Here is a 20,410-nt window from a genome sequence, read left to right as displayed (position 1 = left end):
AGACACAGCCAGTTTCCAGAAAAGGAAATCAAAACAGATCGCAATGATTATATATATATAAAACTCAACTTTAATATAGCCTCTATATATACCGTATTTTCCGGACTATAGAGCGCACCATACTATAAGCCGCACCTACAAATTTTTTGGAAAAAACTGGAAACGTACATATATAAGCCGCACCGGGCTATAAGCCGCTGGTATCTCCGCCGCTCTCGGTTTTCCACAATTACTCGGCACTCAGCAGAGGGGGACAGACAACCCCAAATTTGAGTTATAACAAGTCAATTCACCATTGATTCGTTCACGCCGAGCTTACGTGCAGCGGCTCTATTTCCCTCCTGTAGTGCCAGGTCGATAGCCCTCAACTTAAAAGCGGCATCATAGGAAGTTCTTTTTGTGGTTTCCATGATGAGGGAGTTTGAAAAAAATCTCTTTTGTGCCTGCTGCTAGCACTTGTTGGCGCTTTCTTCTTTGATTTCCAACTTTGACGTCCCATGATTCATATCCTGCTAAAGAGCCCCCTGGTGGTTAAAGAAAAATCCACAGAAACGCCGCACCGGGCTATAAGCCGCATGGTTCAAAACGTGGGAAAAAAGTAGCGGCTTATAGTCCGAAAAATACGGTATATATATATATATATATAGAGAGAGAGAGAGAGAGTTAAGGCTTTTTTTTAGCTTAAATTTACAGATGTCAGTTTTCTACAGCTTAATTTGAAGAAAAGATCCAATAATTTCATGAAATCTGTTTAGCCCCAGAATGATTAAACTTGACAATGAAGGCATCTAACTGTTGTTGATAAGCGAGCTCTTTCATTTATGAACATGTAATATCATATCTATACTGTGTTCAGTTAAATAAGAGGTTTAAAGTATCTGCAGATCTTTGAATTATGTTTTCATTTACATTTTACAGAGACACTTGTGTTTTTAGAAGAGGTCGTAAATAACAAGAGAGAAATTATTTATAACACACTGTAATGTAGTTGTAAGCTGATGAGGGATTTATTTAAGTGTTTATTGATGTATTTTCACTAAAAGGTGGAAAGGAAAATATCCTTTTATCATGGAAGGTTTGGTTACACTCAAATAAAGTCACAAAATTCCCCAACCTACTTCTGTTACAAACAGTGATTTGCATTTGTAATATTAATGTTTAAAGATCTGCGGCCGTCTTTAAAAGTTTAAATCTCTGCACGTCTGCTTACCTTCAAACTCTCGGCTCATAAATTCTGTCACGAGCAGATATCGGCTGTAGATTTCTTGTCCTCCCCGGTGACGGTAAAACGCTAACTCACATTTACATCAGATGGTTATGAGATACAGCCCTGTGGTTTTCACTGTCTGGGAAATAAATTTTAATCATATGTGTGACAGATTGTACAGTGAATAAATGTTTTATTGTCCAAATCATTTCAGTACATAACCAGATCTTCATCTGTCTTCTGACATTGCTGTTTGTAAACATTTAACATAACTTCTGTCTTATTATTGTGAGTTGGTGGCTGACACATGCAGTAAATATACCTTTGTGTTGTCTGCAGTGTGTATTCTGGACACCAGTCCATCCTGATCCCTCCGGTGGAGCTGGAGTCCAACCCAGCGCTGTGGCTGCTGGCCGTCAGCCAGCTGAGGGTGCGAGACACCTTCTGCTCCTACAGCGTCATGGAGCTCTGCACCAAAGGACTCGGCCTGCAGACCGAGGCGCTCAAGGTCAGCAGCGACACTGACACTGTCTGTTTCAGGTTCTGTCTGTTTACGTATTTAGACCTTTTTCAAACCCGAGAGGTTTTCCAGGAAGCTGCAGATGCAGAAAACTGAGCTGTAAGCAGTCCTTCGATTGAGGGGAAAAAAGCTGGTGGTGCAGGAAAAATAAGAAGTCAGAATAAAAGCCAAACTTAGAGCCTGATGGTAGAAAAACTCCCAAAACTCAGTTCAGACTGCTGGTGTCAAAAGAAGATGTTATGCCAATAATACATCGTGTTTTATTGGATTTAATTCTTTGTTAAGTTTAAAAAAAAGTCCAACATGAAAAATGACAGCCTGGCAGTGGCCACGGACTGAGAGAATATTTTGAAGCCATGTTTTACATCCAGCACACACACATATCTCTGCATGGGATACGATGTGTTCCAGCGTTTTGTTTACTTTGTGTGCAAAAGATAAGTTCCCATGAATAAGTCATGGTCTGGTCTCCCCCTGATTGTACTGATTCCTTTCTGTTGGTCATTCCTTAATCAGCCCTCTGTGTATAAATAGTCCTGTTTCCCCCGTAAGCCTTGATTGTACCCACGGACCGCTAGAGACACGACAGTAGAACAGTCATTCCTTTGTTCTGTCTTTGGGTCCTCACCCTTATAATCCAGACACCCTGACATAATAACTGTGGATGATGGCCCATGGTTACCAGAAAGAAAAGGCCAAACTTACTGTTTCAGGCTTTTGTTGAGCTGAGTGGCTCTACTCCTGCAAACCCTGCAGGCTGGTCTGCTGAGGAAGAGTCAAATTAAACTCTGGTTTAGAATTAAGAAGACAGCAACAGTGCAGGCATGGAAATCTGTGCATAGAGACAGAGATGCTGTTGATGAACATAATACACTTGCTGATTTTAGCAGGAATCATGAAAATAGAAATATGAAATACATGTTAGGTTAATTGGTGGGTCTGAACTGGCTGTAGGTGTGAATGTAAAGTAGATAAAGGGCCTAAGAGCAGAGAATAAAGTGCTGTGTGAAAAGGTGAGTGTGGGTTGTAGTGTGAATTGCTTTGAGGGCTCAGTAAGACACAAAGCATAAATGCCTGTTGATGGGAGCATGTGCACACCAACCAGCCAACCCTGTTAGCAGCAGTCTCTGTGCAGCAGCCTCTGTGAGCTCAGTGCCATATGAACAAGCTTTCCACCTGCTGTAGGTCCTGGTTGAAGTAGCCCTCAGGTTTCAGCAGATCTCCAGAGCAGAACAAGGACCACTGTCACCGAGTGATCTCCAGGATAGCTGCTTATGGTCTGCCTGAATGTGGGATGTGAGTCTGTGTCGCAGTAACAGTGATGGGTCATTAGACAGGAAGTACCAGATAAGGTGGTTAACTTTCAAAATAAGTAGGTAACTTTTATCTCTGGGAAACAGCATTTTGGCCTCACCTCCCTCTAAAGCTGAGTCATCGCTGAGCTACATTTCCAGTGTTCTAAAACCCACCGGCCACAGTCTGAAGTTTCATCAAGATTTGTGCCAAAGCAACATAATTACAGGTGGAGTGAAATCTAAATTGAAACATCAGATAAACCCTCTGAGTCCATGTGAGTGACACTGCTTCACTCATCCTCTCCTCTGGCTCAGCCGTAATAAACTCTGTCTCCATCTGCTGAGCCCGAGGACACATCTGAGAGCTGGAGTTGCAGACGCCTCTGATTGGTCACGGATGGAAGCCACAGAGTTAATTTTAGTGACTATCTGTCTTTAAGTCTCCATGGAGACTGAGCATTAAATGCTGAGAGAAAAGTAGAAAGAAAGCACGTTTTTCTGGTCTCGTTTACAGCTGAGATGAAACCAACTTCATGCTTTTGGACTTTTTTAATGCAACACCTACAGAAGAAGAGATTCGAGGGTGTTATTATTCTGCTGAACTAACAAAGTAACAGAGGCAGGCTGTTTTTTTCTCATTCCAGCTGTCCACACTTGTACTCTGTGTGGTTAGATTTTTTTCCCCCCATCTCTTTGGCAGGCTCGGGGTCTGGATCTGTCCCGGGTTCGGGCCTGTGTGGTGGTGGCAGAGGAGAGGCCCAGGATGGCGCTCACACACTCTTTCTCCAAGCTCTTCAAAGACCTCGGCCTTCACCCGCGCTCTGTCAGCACGGCCTTTGGCTGCAGAGTCAACCTGGCCATTTGCCTGCAGGTAAGAACTAAAGCAGCAGCTCCTGCAGGCTGTACTGTACATGCTGTTATCACAAAGACATGGTAGATTAATAATGGAGCTTTGCACTGGAAGCTTTTATCCTGCTGAATATTCTGCAGCTTAAAATCTTTGCATTTTTATCATCAGGTCAGGGACGTTCCCACTGACTGATTCTGGTCCAAAAGTAAGAAAACTTGGACGAGGATCCACTTTTCCTAAACAAATATCTGACACTGCTGATCACATTGTTCAGTAAAGTAAAGCTGCACCATTGAGCATATAATAATAAGGAATCAGAAAGTGAAGCCTGATCATGACAAACACACTTTGTTGGCAGGAAATCTGCTGAACCAGCACTCCCTTTCTCAGTGTTTGGGAGCTTTTGTCCTGATATTCTTGCACGTTAAAACAAAATTAAAACTTGTAACCATAAATCATGATATTTACCCCATCTGTGACCTGCTCTTCTTTGTGGCTTCCTTTAGAAACTTCCTGGATTTGTGTCCTCTGTATACTCATATGCAGGAGTCTGTTTGTGCCTCCTTTCCTGTGCCTTCCCTTCCCTCCTCTTGTTTCGGCACTGATCCCTTTGTTTTTGCACCGCGGTGGCTCACGTGTGGCACTGCTCTCTGACAGCAGCAGCGTCCTGGTTTGAACCCCAGGTCAGGGCAGGGCTCTTCTGTGTGGAACTTTGACTATTAATAAAAACACAATAGGTTTATTCTGCTGCCACTGTGCTCTTCACAAAGCCACTGGCTTACAGTTTGAGTTCGTCCAAAGGGGTCCACCAGCTCCTCCTCCACTTTCTGACCACTTGCTCTGTGATTGGCTGCAGGGCACTTCAGGACCAGACCCTACTACTGTGTACGTGGACATGAGAGCACTGCGTCACGACAGGTACGATAACCTGTCAGCCACATTTCGCCTCTCTTTACTGTGAAACGTTTGACAGCAACATGTTTCTTCCAGGGTTCGATTAGTGGAGAGAGGTTCTCCTCACAGTCTGCCCTTGATGGAGTCTGGCAAGGTGAGCGTATTAATATTTCTACATTAAAATTTACACGTGGTTTCACAGCAGATCAAACGCCACCGAAGTTCATTTCGAGGCGATTCATGAAATTTTAGGTAAAACATGAACTGATACTGAGCAGCTGACAGTGAATCAATAAGACTCACAGAGATGAAGACGTAGATTGAATGACAGCACGTTCCAGGACTGTTTTGTGCTCTTCACTGCGTGTCCTCCCACACTGAGTGAGTCAAAGCAGGCAGCAGGTTTGAGTCCATGACGAGCCTTCAAATCTTCATCCTCCCTCTCTGTCGGCGGGTGTGTGGGAGGAGAGTCGGCCGTTAGATAGCTGTCAAACACGTTGGCTTGTCCATTAGTGCAGCTGCAGACCTGAAAACTTTTACAGGGTTTATATTAGGATTCAGGTCTCTGTGAGGAGGATGAGGACTTAAACATACCCCAGGAAAAAAATGTATGTATCAAACAGTTTTTATTTCCTGAGCTTTCCCCAACTCTCTGCCTCCAACAGGCTGTGCAGAGATTTGTGTGAAGGCCTGAAGTATGTGTCAGCTGCCTCAGTAGCTCTCCTCTGTTAGCTTAGAGGAGGAACTACAGTCACCAAAGTGGCCACGGCCTGAACTTTAAGTTCCTGCTTCCTGGTTTTATTCTCGCACTTGCGCCGACTATCACGCCACGCAGTTCACGTCTGCACCAACAAAACAGCTCAAAACAGCTTTATTATTTAAACAAAAAGGTTTTTACCCACATTTGTTACTGTGAGAAAGTTAGCATTTATTTTCTCAATATAGGAAGATGTTTACCTCCTGATGTACAAATAACTGTGACAGAAAAAAAACATTGTGCCTACTCATCCAGGCTGGCAGATGGCAAAGGAAGAAAATATCATAACCTTCAGTAAATTGCTCGCCCACATTTAGAAGCTGCAGACCAGTGAAATCAGCTTATTTTTAGAGTCGATTTAAAAAACAGCAAATGTTGCACAGCATGTCATTTGAAGCTTTTTCTTTACATTTTTCTTCCCATGTCACTGAAAGCTGCTGAGAATCCTTTTTGCTCATACTGATACTGAAGGATGTTCTTTGATTGAAATCATCCTGAACTTTGCAAACCCAGTGCTTGGTTGTTTGGGGCAGTGTAATAGTATGTATGTAAAAGATGTACGTAGATACTGTAATGTTGTGTTTTGTAGCCGCGGCCGTTCAGTGCTGAGCATTTTTAAGGTCATTTCTTGGTGTTTTTAAGTCAGACGTGACCTGCCAGAGGTCAGACTCTGGATAATCCTGTTTCATGACCTTTTTAACTTCATGCTGCATTTACTTTGACTTGAAACTACGATTGAGCTCATCAGGAAAGTTGTTGCTCAGCTCACAGCGCAAAGGGAGCTGAGGGTTATTTTCCCACAGAATATATAACTAGAAATCTTTCTGCAGCCAGTTGAGTCACCCCCTGGTGGCCATTAGAAAGATTGCAAGTTTAAAGGACTTCCTGTTTCCTTCCCTTTTAGACCTGGGAGCTATTTCAAGCTTTGATGCAGCCTGTGGGTCCAAAACGGTATCTGTACTTGCAGAAACACTAACGGGACACGCAGAACCCGCTGAAGATGCTGCTCATGACCTCTGAACAAATGTTGCCCTTTCTCATATGGAGCACAGAGCAGGAAATAACCAACTGCAGATGTGTTCTCACTGCTGGAAATAATCTGGTTCAGGGGAGAGAGATGCCTGGGTTAAACATGCACGGGGGGGGCACGACACCTGATGGCTATAATTTGTGCTTTTCTCACATGGGCTCAGTCAGATATCACAGACTTTTTAACTGTTGAAATTAAAGCTTCAGATCTGTCACCGTTGGGTGAAGTAGAAAAGTACCTGTGTGAAAGCGGCTTTAAGGTGATTCAGATGAACTTAGAGGCACTGACGAAGCCCCGCCCTCACTCTCAGCCCTCTGGCTCTAGCTGCTAGATGAAGACAGGAAACCTCCCTAAAAAGCTTTTAAAACTCTTTGGCAGTGAAGCCCGAGTGATACGTTACTACATACAGAGTCCTCATACAGCAGCACAAACCTGCAGCTACACTGATGGCTGAGCAGCAGCTGAGCGAGACCAGCAGGAGGACTGACAGCGATGCAAAATGTCTAAATATTAAGAGACGGCATGTCTGAGGGATTTGATTGATTGACATGTTGAAGCTCTGAACCCCTAAAACATAATTTGATTATAAGTTTTGTCTTTAAGTTTTTTTTTTCAGTTTCGAACAAAAAATCCTGCAGATTTAAGAATTTTGCTACAATTAAAGGGGTAAATTTAGGACTAAAAGAAGCTTTATGTTGTCTAATAATTATATTACTATTCATTCTGTTCACACATTAATGAGCGTGGTTCCTACTCTCTTTGTTGATCCTCTGACTTTTCTTCTGGCATCACTATAAGGTTGGCAGCTTTAGTCTTTTTCTTATAACTAGTCAGGATGGGATCCGACTAGGATGCCTGCCAGGATGGAGAGATTATATCTCTCGGCTGGTGTCCCACCAGTAGAGCTGGAGGAGGTGGCCGGGGTGAGGGAGGTCTGAGTGTCTCTTCTGAGACCCCTGTAATCAGGACTCAGACAAGCAACAGAAAATCAGGAGTGGCTGGATGGCTGGATACTTAGAGGGTCCAAAATCCTTCTGTTCTTGGCACCCCCTTTGGAGGTGTGAGGTCCTGGTAACTTTAAATTAAACATTAGGATTTCACTAAAACTCAAGCACAGACTTCTTGGACAGACCGACAGGACAGTCACCTGAACAGCAGGCCAGGCAGGCTGTTAACAATACCACAGACACAGTTTAGAGGTCCAGACTAGCAGGCAGCCATTGGCTACAGCTGCCCATGTCAGCACACCTGTCAGTCCAGGTGGCCTTAATTAAGTGTTAATGAGTGAATTATAAGTTGTGAACCCCACTGATAAACTGACAGATTAAAAACCTGTAAAAATGGAGCCAAATCTCTGGAGTTAAACCCTTTTACCAAAAAAAAAAACCATTTCAAAATATTAATTCTGGACTATCTCCAGACCGTCCCTCTGAGGTCTACAGAGAGGCAGGATCTAGATGCTCCCTGGTTAAGGAAATTTGATAGAAAACTGTGGATTTGAAAATTTTTCTATGAGGTTCTCGGCCTGCAGATGAAGAGGAGCGATTATCGAGAACACAGTGCGATGCTTTGCAGCTCGCGGAGGCGGTGAATGTAAAGCATGGAAACAGTGATTTTTCTGAGCGGCTCTTCGAGTTAACAAACTGCTTTAATTTGATGTTTTAAAGCTCTTTGAAGCTCCAAACCTCCGCTGTCCCGATCTGTGGGGGGAGCGAACTGACGGATCTTTTCTTGGAGCTCGGCGAGTCGTTCTTCCCCCACGCTGACGCATAAAGAGAGGACGTCATGATTCAGGGCCGGTCATCGATCGGCACGCTGTTGTTTTTGACTCACTGCACGTGGGAGGGGGACGGAAAACAAAGGGTTGCTTTCCACTCAGTTCATCGCTTCTTTTATCGCAAACGTCAGAGGACGTCCGCTCAATAAACATAACAACGAGCGGTTATTGAGCTGTAATCACGCCCGTTCATAAGGTTATTTTATTTATCTCTTTATGTTTTTAATGTAAACAGCAGCATGTTTGTGGGGTTGTATTCATGCTGGAATAAAAGACATGATTCAGAGTGAAGCAGATTGATTTTATTCCTTATTTTTATTTCTCCTTTTTCAGATCCTGCCTGGAGTTCGTATCATCATCGCCAATCCGGAGACTAAGGGACCGCTTGGAGACTCGCATCTTGGCGAGGTCGGCAGACACGACCTGTTTATTTCTTTTCTGATGGTCTTCCTTCTTCCTGTCCTCTTCCTCTTCTTTTCATGCAGTAGCTCTAATGTCATATTTATGTTTTCTCTTCTTTTTCTCTTGATATTTATCGGGGGTTGAGAATCCTCTCATAGAGCTCCGAACTCCCAGCTCAAAAGTCCTAATTTAGGAGAATTCTCAGGGCAAGAAAGCTTTGGTGATAATAAAATCAACATAACTAAAGACAGTTTTTACTCTCGTGCAGATCTGGGTTCACAGCGCTCACAACGGCAGCGGTTACTACAGCGGGTACGGAGAGGAGGTCCTTCAGTCTGACCACTTCAACTCCAGACTCAGCTTCGGGGACACTCAGACCGTTTGGGCCAGGACGGGCTACCTGGGCTTCCTCCGCCGCACCGAGCTCACTGATGCCAACGGAGGTTGTTTGTCTCTTTGTGCGTTACGCGTCACATTCTCGCTGCAGCGACTAACTGTGTGTTTTGCGTGTGCTTGGACAGAGCGACACGATGCCCTGTTTGTGGTGGGAGCGCTGGAGGAGGCCATGGAGCTAAGGGGGATGAGGTATCATCCCATCGACATCGAGACCTCCGTCATCCGCGCACACAAGAGCATCGTGGAGTGGTACGTGTAACAGCAGCAGCAAAGCCTTTAAAGGATATTAAACAACCACAAATAGAATATAAACGTGTCCTCGGTGTTCTCAGCGAGCCTGCATCAGCTCTCCTTTACATTTCCTCTGTGTCTCCATCAGTGCGGTCTTCCCCTGGACCAACCTGCTGGTAGTGGTGGTGGAGCTGGAGGGCTCTGAGCAGGAAGCCCTGGACCTGGTTCCCATGGTGACCAAGGCCGTGCTGGAAGAGCACTACCTGATCGTGGGCGTGGTCGTGGTGACGGACATCGGCGTCATCCCCATCAACTCCCGCGGCGAGAAACAGCGCATGCACCTCCGTGATGGCTTCTTACAAGACCAGCTAGACCCCATCTACGTGGCCTACAACATGTAGCCTGTGTGTGCGTGCGTGCGTGTGTGTGTGTGTAAGAGAGAGTGAGCATGCATTTGTATGCTGTGCATATCGCCGTTGTTGTTCATTTATTTCCCAGAATCGAGATGTACTGTATTTTTGAACCTGCGTGTGGTGTGGTCTTAACTCGTCTGTTTTCTTTCTAGTCGTGTTGTGCCGGTTGATTGGTTGATTGATTGACTGGCCGATTGATTGATTGCTCAGTGGTGTTGCGACCATTTTTACACCCCCGCTCAATCTCGTGACCGTCACCAGGAGTTTGTCGCTGTAGGAAGCCTTAGGGGAACACTGTGTACGGGGCGCCGGCTCCCGCCATCACACCGTGTGTCGTTTTAGGCGGTAACGTAGAGAGAGGCAGTCGTAGGAGCCTGTTCCTGTCATCTTATTTTACCGGTCGAGTCGAAGAATCCCGGATGTGTGGTATTATTTCAGATTAGAGCAGGGGCAGCCAGATTATTGTAAAAATATAAATACTGTACATAGATATATTAATCTATATGGAGAGGTACTTAAAACACACTGATGTGTAGTAGCCCCTTTATGCAGCTCTCTCCGCCCACACCCTCTGCGTGTGTGTGTGTGTGTGTTTGTGTGCTGTGTGTGTGTGTGTCTCAGTCTGTGCTCATGTGTGCGACGGGGACATTTTATGTCGTTTCAATGTGAATCAAACACTGATTTTAAACAGATTTTTATCCTGAGACGATCAAAGAAGAGACTGGAAACAAATGAACTGACTGTGCGTGTTTTCAGTGTCCAGAGTCTAAGAAACAAATACGCAGATTCATCCTCTTTGGATCTAGTTAAGAAAGATTCGGGTATTTTTATCGTGTGACCTTCTTGTAGGGAGAAAAAAAAAGTACCACAAATGCAATTTCAGCGGCTTTCTATGAAGTGTTTAAAGCAAACGTGTAACGTGCACATTAAAACTGATCTCATCTGTCAGCCAGTTCTTCAGTTACCTTCCTGAATTACTTGCAGTCCCTAAAGCACCCAAAGCATCTCATTAAGCAAAGTGCACTGTGTGAATATCAAAGAAATATTATTATTATCATTTAAAGGGAGTTTAAGGGGAGACTGTGCGTCATATATCAAAGACGGCGGCGTCCAGGTGTTGCTGCAGCAATTTTACATTTACTCAGTTTGAAATTTGAACACTGAGACTCAAGAAAATATAATTTTATTTATTTTATTTTTTTCAAATTGACTGAATAAGATTTATGGGAGACAAAAACTGCAAAAAAATTAACAAACAAATAAATAAAATGTGTCACTTAATACAACAAAATAATGTTTAAAACAATGTGGACATTTAATTTGTCTATGCACTTGTTTACCTTTGCATTAATTCTCCTATGTATTTACTTTCTTTATTCAATCTTACATTTTTATTCATTAATTTCTTTTAACATATTTTGTTATTTGTTCTGTTCCTATTCCCCTTTATTCTTTATACCCTATTTTATTTCCATTAACTGATTGATTTTATATATTTTGTTTTTACATTTCTTTGAATTAGCTTAGATGTAAACTAGATTTTTTTTGGTATTTTGTTTATTTCAAAAAGCCCCCCCCCCCCCAAAAAAGCAACCAGAAAACATTTTCACGAGGAAAGAAAGAAAATTGCCAAGTATCGTTATTTAGGAAAATTATTTTGAGAAATAACACACAAAAAAAACATTAATACATAAAAATTATAAATACAATGGAAAATTGTAATGGGAATGTTAAATTATAGATTTTAAAAGGAAAATTAATACAAAGATGAGTAAATAAAGAAAGAAACTGAAATAGAAACAGAAGTTTATGATAGTTTATCAAAAAATGAGTGACTACATTTATTTTTAATATAATTTCTGATACCTTCAATTAATTTATTGAGGTTTTGGAAGCTTTTGTCTTTCATATAATTCAGTTCAAGATGAATAAGGGAGCAAATCAGATGAACAAAATTTTATATATGGGCATCTTTGGGCTTCCATATAAACAAACTGGCTAATGCAACAAAACTGAAGAAAAAAAATTTGTTTTGTCTTTTTATTTTGCAGCTTTGGCTCTCCCTATAAATGGGGGTGGGGGGGTGGGGGGGGGGCATGTTGCACAAAATATCCTTTTACTGACATTTATTCTGAAATTCACTCACACGTCCTCAGGACTCATTTTGTAAATGAAACCATGTGCAGACTTACTCACAGAGTAAACACTTCTGTTATGTTGTAACAGGCCAAAGAGCCCAGTCATCAGTGCAGGTAATAAATCAGGCAGCTGCTGCTGTCTGCTGAAGTAGATGTAACTGCTGTAACATCTGGAGCCTGCTGGGACAAAGGGAAGTCCAGATGAAGTTTACATAGAGAAGCTCCTATTGTAGCAATAATCCCCCAAGGATGTTCTTCATTGCTGGGATCCGGCTGCTGCCTGTCTGAACTCCAGACATATGGGATTAATATCTTTAATGATTGTTCCAGTATTATAATCTCCAACTGTCAGAGAGGCACCTGTGGAGCCTTGGTGTGTAAATGAAGCCGTCAGGATGTGACAGAAATGCGGGCTTTATCCACCGGTGTGAGCATATGACAGAAAATCCAGAATGGTAGAAATAACAGACATTAGTCAGTCTAAAAAAAAAAAAAGGATAAAAGTGAAACATTTGCTAAAATGTAACACCTCAAAGACTAAATAACGAGTCTCAGCAGCAGCTTCTAGTCATGGTTTCAGGCAGGAATCCCTCACAGAGAACATCCTCTGGGCTTTGGTACAACAGCTACCACCTGATGTGCACTGACTCAAACACTTCCTCAAATGTACTGAGGATGTATAAGATTTAAAGATAGATACTGAAATAACTATATGGAAAGTTTAAATGTGTATCAGTTGATGCCGAGACTCTTGGCTAACTGTGACGTGTGGGAGCATCGAAGCCTGTGAGACGCTGCGCAGGTCGTTGATGTAGAGGAAACGGTGAAGCGTCGATTGTTTACATCCCTGTGGGTGAATCATGTGTGACATCATCTCATCGCTTTTCTTCTTCTTCGTTTCACTTTGAGTTTGATCATCGTTTTTCCTCCACGTGTTTATGAGCAGAAAAAAAATCTTATGCATATCAGAAGTTGCTTAGCGCTTGTTTGGATAACTTAGCAGTTTGGGTTTGTTGGTAGCAGCGTAGCGATCATGTTTCAGTCCCTGTGTGTGTGTGTGTGTGTGTGTGTGTGTGTGTGTGTGAGGTGGAGAATGTAGATCAAGAAGGAAACCCCATCAAAAGGACTTGTCTCGGGGCTGATGGGAGAGAGACCGCATGGCGTGTGTTTGAGTGTGTGTGTGTATTGTATGTAAATAGTGTTGATTTTGTACGGTACAAGTGTGTGTGACTTGTTTTGTACACATGATAAAAAGATTAAATGACACTTTTATAAGAGCCTGCTATTGGCTCACCGTCACACTATACAGTGCAATAAAGTGCTTTGATTGGCTAAAACTCAGCCTCATGTCGTCATCTTTCTTCTGTAAGCCCTCTCCACTCGTGCTCACATGTCTTAAACTCCACTGCTGTGAATTCAGTTCAGCTGCTTCGGTCCAAAACACACAAAAGGTGCAACTGGAGAGGCAACAACAAGACAGCCAACCCGCACACGGGGGCGTCCACACACCTGCTCGTTACTCTCTAATTTAGCGTTTTCATAGTGTCCTCGTCTCTGCTGACATTGTGAGGCAGTACCTGCAGCCCGTTCAGGTTCAGCTCCTTCAGGATTTGCTGTGTTATCCTTTACAGCAGAGATGACGACTTGTTATAGTTTTCCAATTTATTTTATTTCCTTTTGGCTTTTTGTTTTCGGTGGGTTTGCACTTCAGTTTAGTTTTTATTGTTTGAAAATGTTTAGCCTTTATTAGTTTCAGTGTTTTAGTCTTTTTAATTATTGTTGTATGGAGGACATATCCTGGAAAAATCAGCTGAGGCTTTCCAATAAAAATGCAGCGCTCACCTTCATGTCGACATCCAGAGTGTCAGTGTGTCCATCAAAGCCTCATCGGGCACGCTGTGATAATGAAGTTTAAAACTAAAGATGTTTCCTCTATTTTAGTTAAACTTGGCCTTGTGTCAGCGTTGATTGGTGAGGCTGATTTTTGCTTCCTCCTCTTTAGGTCCTAATTATCATCTAATAAAGGAAGTGACTTCACCTGCTTTGTGGCCTGTAAACGCTGGTTTGATTCCACGAAAGAGCAAATATCACATCAATGCAGGGAAACAGAAACACAAGCAGCTCTCATTTTTGGTTATTTGGTCACTGAAAATAAGCATGTTTGATCCCAGGTCACATATTCTGCAGCTGTTTTATGCAGTTTATTCAAACATCATCTGATCTTCACTGTCTTAAAAGAAGTTTTTTTCCCCCTCAGACATTTTATCCTACTTTCTGTCTTCTCCAGCTTTCCCAGAGGTTTAGCAGACTGGATTTATTGGCTCAATCACATGCTTCCTAATTCTCACTGGGATTATTAGCTGTAAACAAGATTTAGGGAAAAAAGAAACTAATGGATAAACAGTCTGATAAAAACATTTAAAGCATAAATACAAACCTGTCTCTGTCCTCTCGAGTTGATCCGTCACTGTAATCAGTAAAATCTTCTCTGAGGAGTTAGTCATAAATGTGGGGTCAGGCGATGATATCTGCTGATGGATGGAGTTTCCTTCCATACATTAAAATCCCTGCGAGGCCGATCTGGTTTATTTCGCTCTGTAAATAGTTACACAAACAATCGGTGGAAAAGGCTCAATCAACAGAAAACACTTTTAATGGATGCAGGTTTCCCTTGGACCATCTGTCCATCCATCCATCCATCCATCCATCTTCTGACATCAAGATCCAGGTTGCACGGGCAGCAAAGGAGAGCAACCCACACCTCCTTTTCCCTGGCCACCTCCTCTAACTCTTCTGGTGGGACACCAAGATGTTCCCAGGCCACCCAAGGGTGTGTGTGTGTGTGTGTGTGTGTGCACATTTAAATGTGTGTAAAATAATACATGTTGTGCACATTTCTTTCCACTGAACTACTTTCACTAACAGATCCTGGTTTGCATTAAAATATGACCAGATTGCTGCTGTAAGGTTTATTAATTTGTTTTATATGGTTTATAAATTCTGCAGTACAAAATGCTTCACACGGGACAGTATGGAGGAAGAGACATTATACTTTTTTAATCCAACTAATTAGTTGGATTAAAAAATTAAGACAGATGCTTCACAGACCTCCAGTTTCTCCATTTTTCCTCAGATCGACTCTGGAGACCTGTTCTGAGGGGAACTTTTTTTTTTTTTTAAAGGTTTTACCCTCCCTGCTGAGAGAGTATCTATAGTTATTTTTATTTATTCCATTTGTGTCTTATTTGATTTTAAATCCAGGACGTAAAGATGTCAAATTTTAAGGACATTCTAATTAAAACAAAATAAAAACCAAATCTTTTTCTTTAGTCTCTTCTTTCATAACGAGAAAAGTCTTTTAAATTAATTTTAACGTGACGGTTTAATTAAATAAAAATGATATTGTCCTGGGCGCACTGCAGGGGTCCATTTGAACGACCTGCTTTTTGACCCTTCTGCTTGGTTTGCTTTAGTGGCAGTGCTTTACACATCCACAGGAGGTCGCTGTTAGCTTTTAACATCAACGCGCAAACTCTCAGATCCCAGAAAACACCTCCAGGGTGAGCGGGAACGTGTGACGGGGACGCGCTTTGCCTGGGAGCGAACCCAGACCACCGCCTCACCGGAGCTCGGATTACCGGACTAAACACAGCGCGCCTCTGGGTTACAACCTGCTGCTGCTTCCTGTCAGTTTGGACCCTTTTAGCTGTGAATTTAATGGCTTTACTTTTCCCCATATCTGGATAAATATCTTTCTCAAACCTGCTCGTCTTTGGAACACTTTAAAATCCTTTTTTAAATTTTTTTTTTTGTGCACCAACGCGAGGTCTGATTTTATGCGCTGAATGAAGCTGTGCGTAAACGCGCGCAGAGCACAGCAAAGCGCCTCAGTGCTGTTTCTGGTTGAAGATGTACATGAATCAACTGTGAACTCCACCGACTGCGATTTGGTCACTTCTCATAACGCACGTGCTTCCTCCAGAGGATGACAGTCAGATGAGCGCTGAGCTCCTGTTCAGGTGGGTTTAACCCTCCGCTGCTGGATGAGATGCCACCATGTCCTTTACGCACCGACTCGCTCTGCTCCTGCTCGGCTTCACCTTCATCCACATGGTCAGTCCTTCGTCTGTTATTAATATTATCCTCAAATATTCGTTGAATTACAGTAATTGTGCTGTTTTTATGGGGTGTTTGAATTACTTTATGGTCGTAAAATAATACTTTGGTACCCAGTTTGCAGTTTTACGGGTTTTTATCGAGTCATTGGTTAGACAGGTCTATTAATTAGACGCTCGGTGCTTTTATGAAGACTACAAATGTATTTATTACCTCTAATAAAATCCCCTCACTGTTTGTAACAAGGCTGCAGAGCGTTGGGAGCGACTAATCCGTGTCTGGGCATTGATCCAGGTCCTGGCATTAGTTTATTGATTTATTTCACATTATTAACAGTTTCCTCTGTCCAATGAAAAATGCAGTGAGATAAATGGACAGGTTCGTTTAACTCATGTGAGAACAATTGTCAGTCCTTGTCTAAAAGTGTGGCTAATTAACTTTTTATGTTACATCACTCACGGATTAAACGCAGCAGGGGACCAATGGGTCCATCAGCCTGACTCTAACAAACCACCACCACAATGGTCTGCAGCAAAAGCCCATTTCTGTCATACAGGTACAGTTTACACGAATGTACCCCCAGAGGCTAACTGCCAGACCTCAAGATAATAATAATAACAATAATGCATTAATCTTATATAGCGCTTTTCTAGACACTCAAAGACGCTTTACAATTTCATGCACTATTCATTCACACCTCAATCATACCTGGTGGTGGTAACCTACTGATGTAGCCACAGCTGCCCTGGGGCAGGCTGACAGAAGATAATTATGGCCCCCTTTTTGTGGGACATGTGATGATTCAAAGCAGCGTGACCTGCAAATTTACTTCGTTTCTTTCAGATTTTAAGGTGAAATATCAGGGGGTAATTTGTGTTCTGCAAAATACAACAAGAAAGGCTAAAATATCAATTTTAGATTTTTAAATCAGAATTTCATAGTTTGAGCCTTTATCTGTGTCAGCATTGTGCATGTTGGTTCTCTCCCACAGACCAAAGACACGCGTGTTACAGCAGGTTATCTGCTGATTCTGTTCAGGGCCTCTCTCCTCCGTGTCAGCTGGGCAGGATGTGACCCTGTGTTTGATAAGATGTTAATAAACTGAAGTTCATAAAAAGTTTCTCTTTTGTGTAGAAGTCGGCGTGGTTACCTCACAGCACAAAGGTTCAGGATTCAGGTGAAGATGGGGGATTATTTTTAGCAAAGAGCACAAATGCCAGACCTTTCCATGTAAAGAGAAAAATGATAATAAATTTGTATAAAAGAAATCACTCAGCGCTGGTCTCTGTGAGGTGCAGACTACAAAAGTACAAATAGTTACCTCCACCAAGAGTACCTGAGGATACAATAGTGCATTTTTATTTCCAGAGAGTGAAGAATCAGGTAATAAAATGTCAGTTTTTGAAGTTGTGATTTTATTTAATTGTGATTATTTCAGGCAGAAGTGCGTAATCATCTGTCGCAGTGCAGGAAAAGCTTTAATTTATATTTTAATTTTGGATTTTCTCCCACTTCTGTTTCTCTTTGGGAAACGAGATAAAAGTATGAAACTTCTCGCTTCCTGTTTCTGTGTCATTTATTTGGCATTTGTTGGATTTTTTAGGGCTATAAATCATCTCCAGCTGCAGCAGATTTAATATTACACAATAAAACAACATCTCAACATTTTCATCTGCAGCTTTTCATTTGGCATTTTAAAATGAATTATAGATTCACTTCATGGACGCTGCTCCTGCTGCTGGGTTAGTTTTTCATGTTCATGCCCGTGGGTCTGTACATACAGACGCTGCAGCACAGACCTCAGTTTTTAAAATAGCTTTTTGTGGCTTTGGATGTAACACCAAACACCTCAAGTGGATGATTTACTTAAAACTGTACATAAGTGTCACTGAGGGAACATCAGTGGTCCAAATGCACTCAAGTGAGAGATGGAGCGGCTCATTATTATTTTAAACTGAGGAGAAAGTGTAAAAATACTCTGAGCAGAGCTGACCGGCAGCTTTGCAACTCCAAATGTTAAATGTAAAAATGGTGGGTTTTATATGTTACAGATTATGTTTTCAGAGCATTTAACAGCGTTATAGTTTCATACTGACGGTTTTAGTATAAACTGTTGTCTGCTAGATGTGAGAAAGGAATAAGTCAGCTGTGTGTGGGTGAATGACTTCTGCTTCCTGTATTGATCATTGGATCATTTTCTGCTCTGCAGAAAACTGATTTGCTGCAGATTTGAAAACTCTAATTTGCTGCAGAAAAAAGTATTTGCAAACACAAAATTAGACATAAATCATATGACATCTCTCATTGTGATGAACGAAGCTAAGCTGTGATAAACCCAGGTAATCCCCTCCTGTATTTGTGCGTTCAACTGTCAGCGATGCCGCGGGCGAGTCTGCAGAGAAACAGTCGAACTGAAATCCTGCAGAGTGACGTCAGGAGATGGCACTCGTGTTTATGAACTCCTCTGAGATGGAAAAGAGGTGGAAAAAAAAAACAACTCTCAACTGAAAAACCCAGCAGCTCGTTTTGATCCTTCTACTTACAGTAAACAGAGGTGCAGCTGTGGCTTTGAAGCTAGTTTTGTCATGGGTTGGCTGACCACGTTGCAATGGTCAAACTTGACCAAATGTATTTTCGACATAGTCTCCCTGTGATCCACACACTTCTTCCATCAGTGTAGCAGTGCTTGGACTCCTGTGGTATACACTCTTAACCCAAATTAGTTGAGTTTACTAGAAAATTGCATGGAAACCCGTTGCCTACGTTTAGTAGTCTTTACTAAAATTGATTAGGTCATATAAATTACTTCCTCTTTATGTGAGCTAATCAATTTTAGTAAATGCTACTAAACATATTTGATACATTGTACTAAGTTAACACAACTAAACATGTATAAAATTACTATTTAACGCTACATTTACATGTAAAGCAAATAAACAAAGCTATTTATATTTTGTTAAATGGACTAGTTCTTATATAGCGCTCTTCGACTCTGAGCGCTCATACAACACGTTTACATTCACCCATTCACTTCCATGTGTAACTAAGCAAAGTGCTTTTATTGTCTAACATTCACACACATTCATACTCAAATGCTTGCACCGGAGAGCAACTTGCCCAAGGATACTTTGGCATGCAATTGGTAGGTGACCTGCTCTACCTCCTGAGCTACAGCCACCAGGAGGTGTGTTGTTGTTAATATAAGTAATACCATTTCCTCTGATATGATTAATTACCCTTTTGATGTTCAACTTGTATCAAATGCAACAAGTGGCTGGACATTGATGTCTCTTGCTGTCTCTTATAACATGCATTGAACAGTCTAGAGCATTGAACTTGCTGGGGTTCACTTCAAAAACATATCTTCAGTAATCTCTGCTTAACTAGTTCATTACATTTTAGTGGAAAAGTACAGTTAACTAATTTTATTTTGTAATGGGACAACATTTTTACTAAACATGAAAGAATAAGTAATGATTACTAAAAAGTTTAATTACAATTAAGATCTGGGTTAGGAGCTCTCACCCTGACCCTCAAAAAAGTCCTCAACAGCAGAGACGACCTCATCATCGGTCCGATGCTGCTTCCCAGCCAAGTGTTTTTTTATTGTTGGGGACCAGAAAATAGTCAGATGGTGCCAAATCAGGAGAATAGGGTGATCAATCAGCTCAAAGCCACAGTCGTGCACAGCAGCCATTGGAACCACAGACTTGTGTGCAGGAGCGTTGTCCTGGTGAAACAGGACCCCCTTCGTCAGTTTTCTAGGCTGTTGGCTAGCAAGTTGGCATAATATTCTCCAGTGATAGTATGGCCTTTTTGAAGGTAGTCTATGAATACAATGCCCTTTGCATCCCAGAGGATGAGACCATCACCTTCCCTGCCAATGACACCACCTCGGCCTTCTTTGGTGGGGGAGAAGACGGGTGTTTCCATTGCGACCCCTTTTTCTGCAGATATTTGATAAACACCGCGGTGCCAAATTTGATCCATTTTCACAAAATGTATCTAGTACTACTTTTCCAAGTCTTCAATTCTGTATCCAGTGTGGGTTTATCTGGAAAGAAAACATGCAGTTGGCATCAGCAAAGGTTGAATTTAAGGCATGGCAAATTTAATTACTGTATGATAACTGCTTCTCAGCCAGCCTATGAACTCTTCAGCCTGCCCTCGTATTTAAATGTTGGTGAGGTCCAATGTGGTGCACTTTGTAGTTTATACAGTGAAGGTGCACAATGCTGGATACAGCTTCTTCATGTCTGCCGATCATTGTTCATATTAAAGCAGTTTATAGACCAGCAGCTGAGATGTGTGGCACAGTGCACCATGGGAAACTTCAGGGAAAACTGTGAGAGCTTTTCTTTCATAAGGCATCAGTTGCTGTCAG

General features: G+C 42.1%; 2 protein-coding genes across 2 annotated transcripts in view; both read left to right on the top strand.

Annotated features, from left to right (window-relative positions):
- Nucleotides 1–11,274, top strand: part of LOC115799370 (disco-interacting protein 2 homolog C-like) — a 71,775-nt gene extending 60,501 nt beyond the window's left edge. Inside the window, exons 31-38 of the mRNA XM_030756493.1 lie at nt 1,547–1,715; nt 3,723–3,893; nt 4,729–4,790; nt 4,863–4,920; nt 8,664–8,738; nt 9,001–9,175; nt 9,254–9,377; nt 9,508–11,274. Coding sequence (XP_030612353.1) covers nt 1,547–1,715; nt 3,723–3,893; nt 4,729–4,790; nt 4,863–4,920; nt 8,664–8,738; nt 9,001–9,175; nt 9,254–9,377; nt 9,508–9,760 — 1,087 coding nt within the window. The 3' untranslated portion in view covers nt 9,761–11,274. The remainder of the gene's footprint in view (nt 1–1,546; nt 1,716–3,722; nt 3,894–4,728; nt 4,791–4,862; nt 4,921–8,663; nt 8,739–9,000; nt 9,176–9,253; nt 9,378–9,507) is intronic.
- A 4,245-nt stretch (nt 11,275–15,519) lies between these two features.
- The window catches only part of LOC115799805 (vasoactive intestinal polypeptide receptor 2-like), a 46,088-nt gene continuing 41,197 nt past the window's right edge, over nt 15,520–20,410 (top strand). Inside the window, exon 1 of the mRNA XM_030757092.1 lies at nt 15,520–16,023. Coding sequence (XP_030612952.1) covers nt 15,967–16,023 — 57 coding nt within the window. The 5' untranslated portion in view covers nt 15,520–15,966. The remainder of the gene's footprint in view (nt 16,024–20,410) is intronic.

The sequence above is a fragment of the Archocentrus centrarchus genome, chromosome 20 (genome assembly GCF_007364275.1).
Source record: "Archocentrus centrarchus isolate MPI-CPG fArcCen1 chromosome 20, fArcCen1, whole genome shotgun sequence".
Taxonomy (NCBI): domain Eukaryota; kingdom Metazoa; phylum Chordata; class Actinopteri; order Cichliformes; family Cichlidae; genus Archocentrus; species Archocentrus centrarchus.
This window is presented reverse-complemented; position numbering and strand designations above follow the sequence as displayed.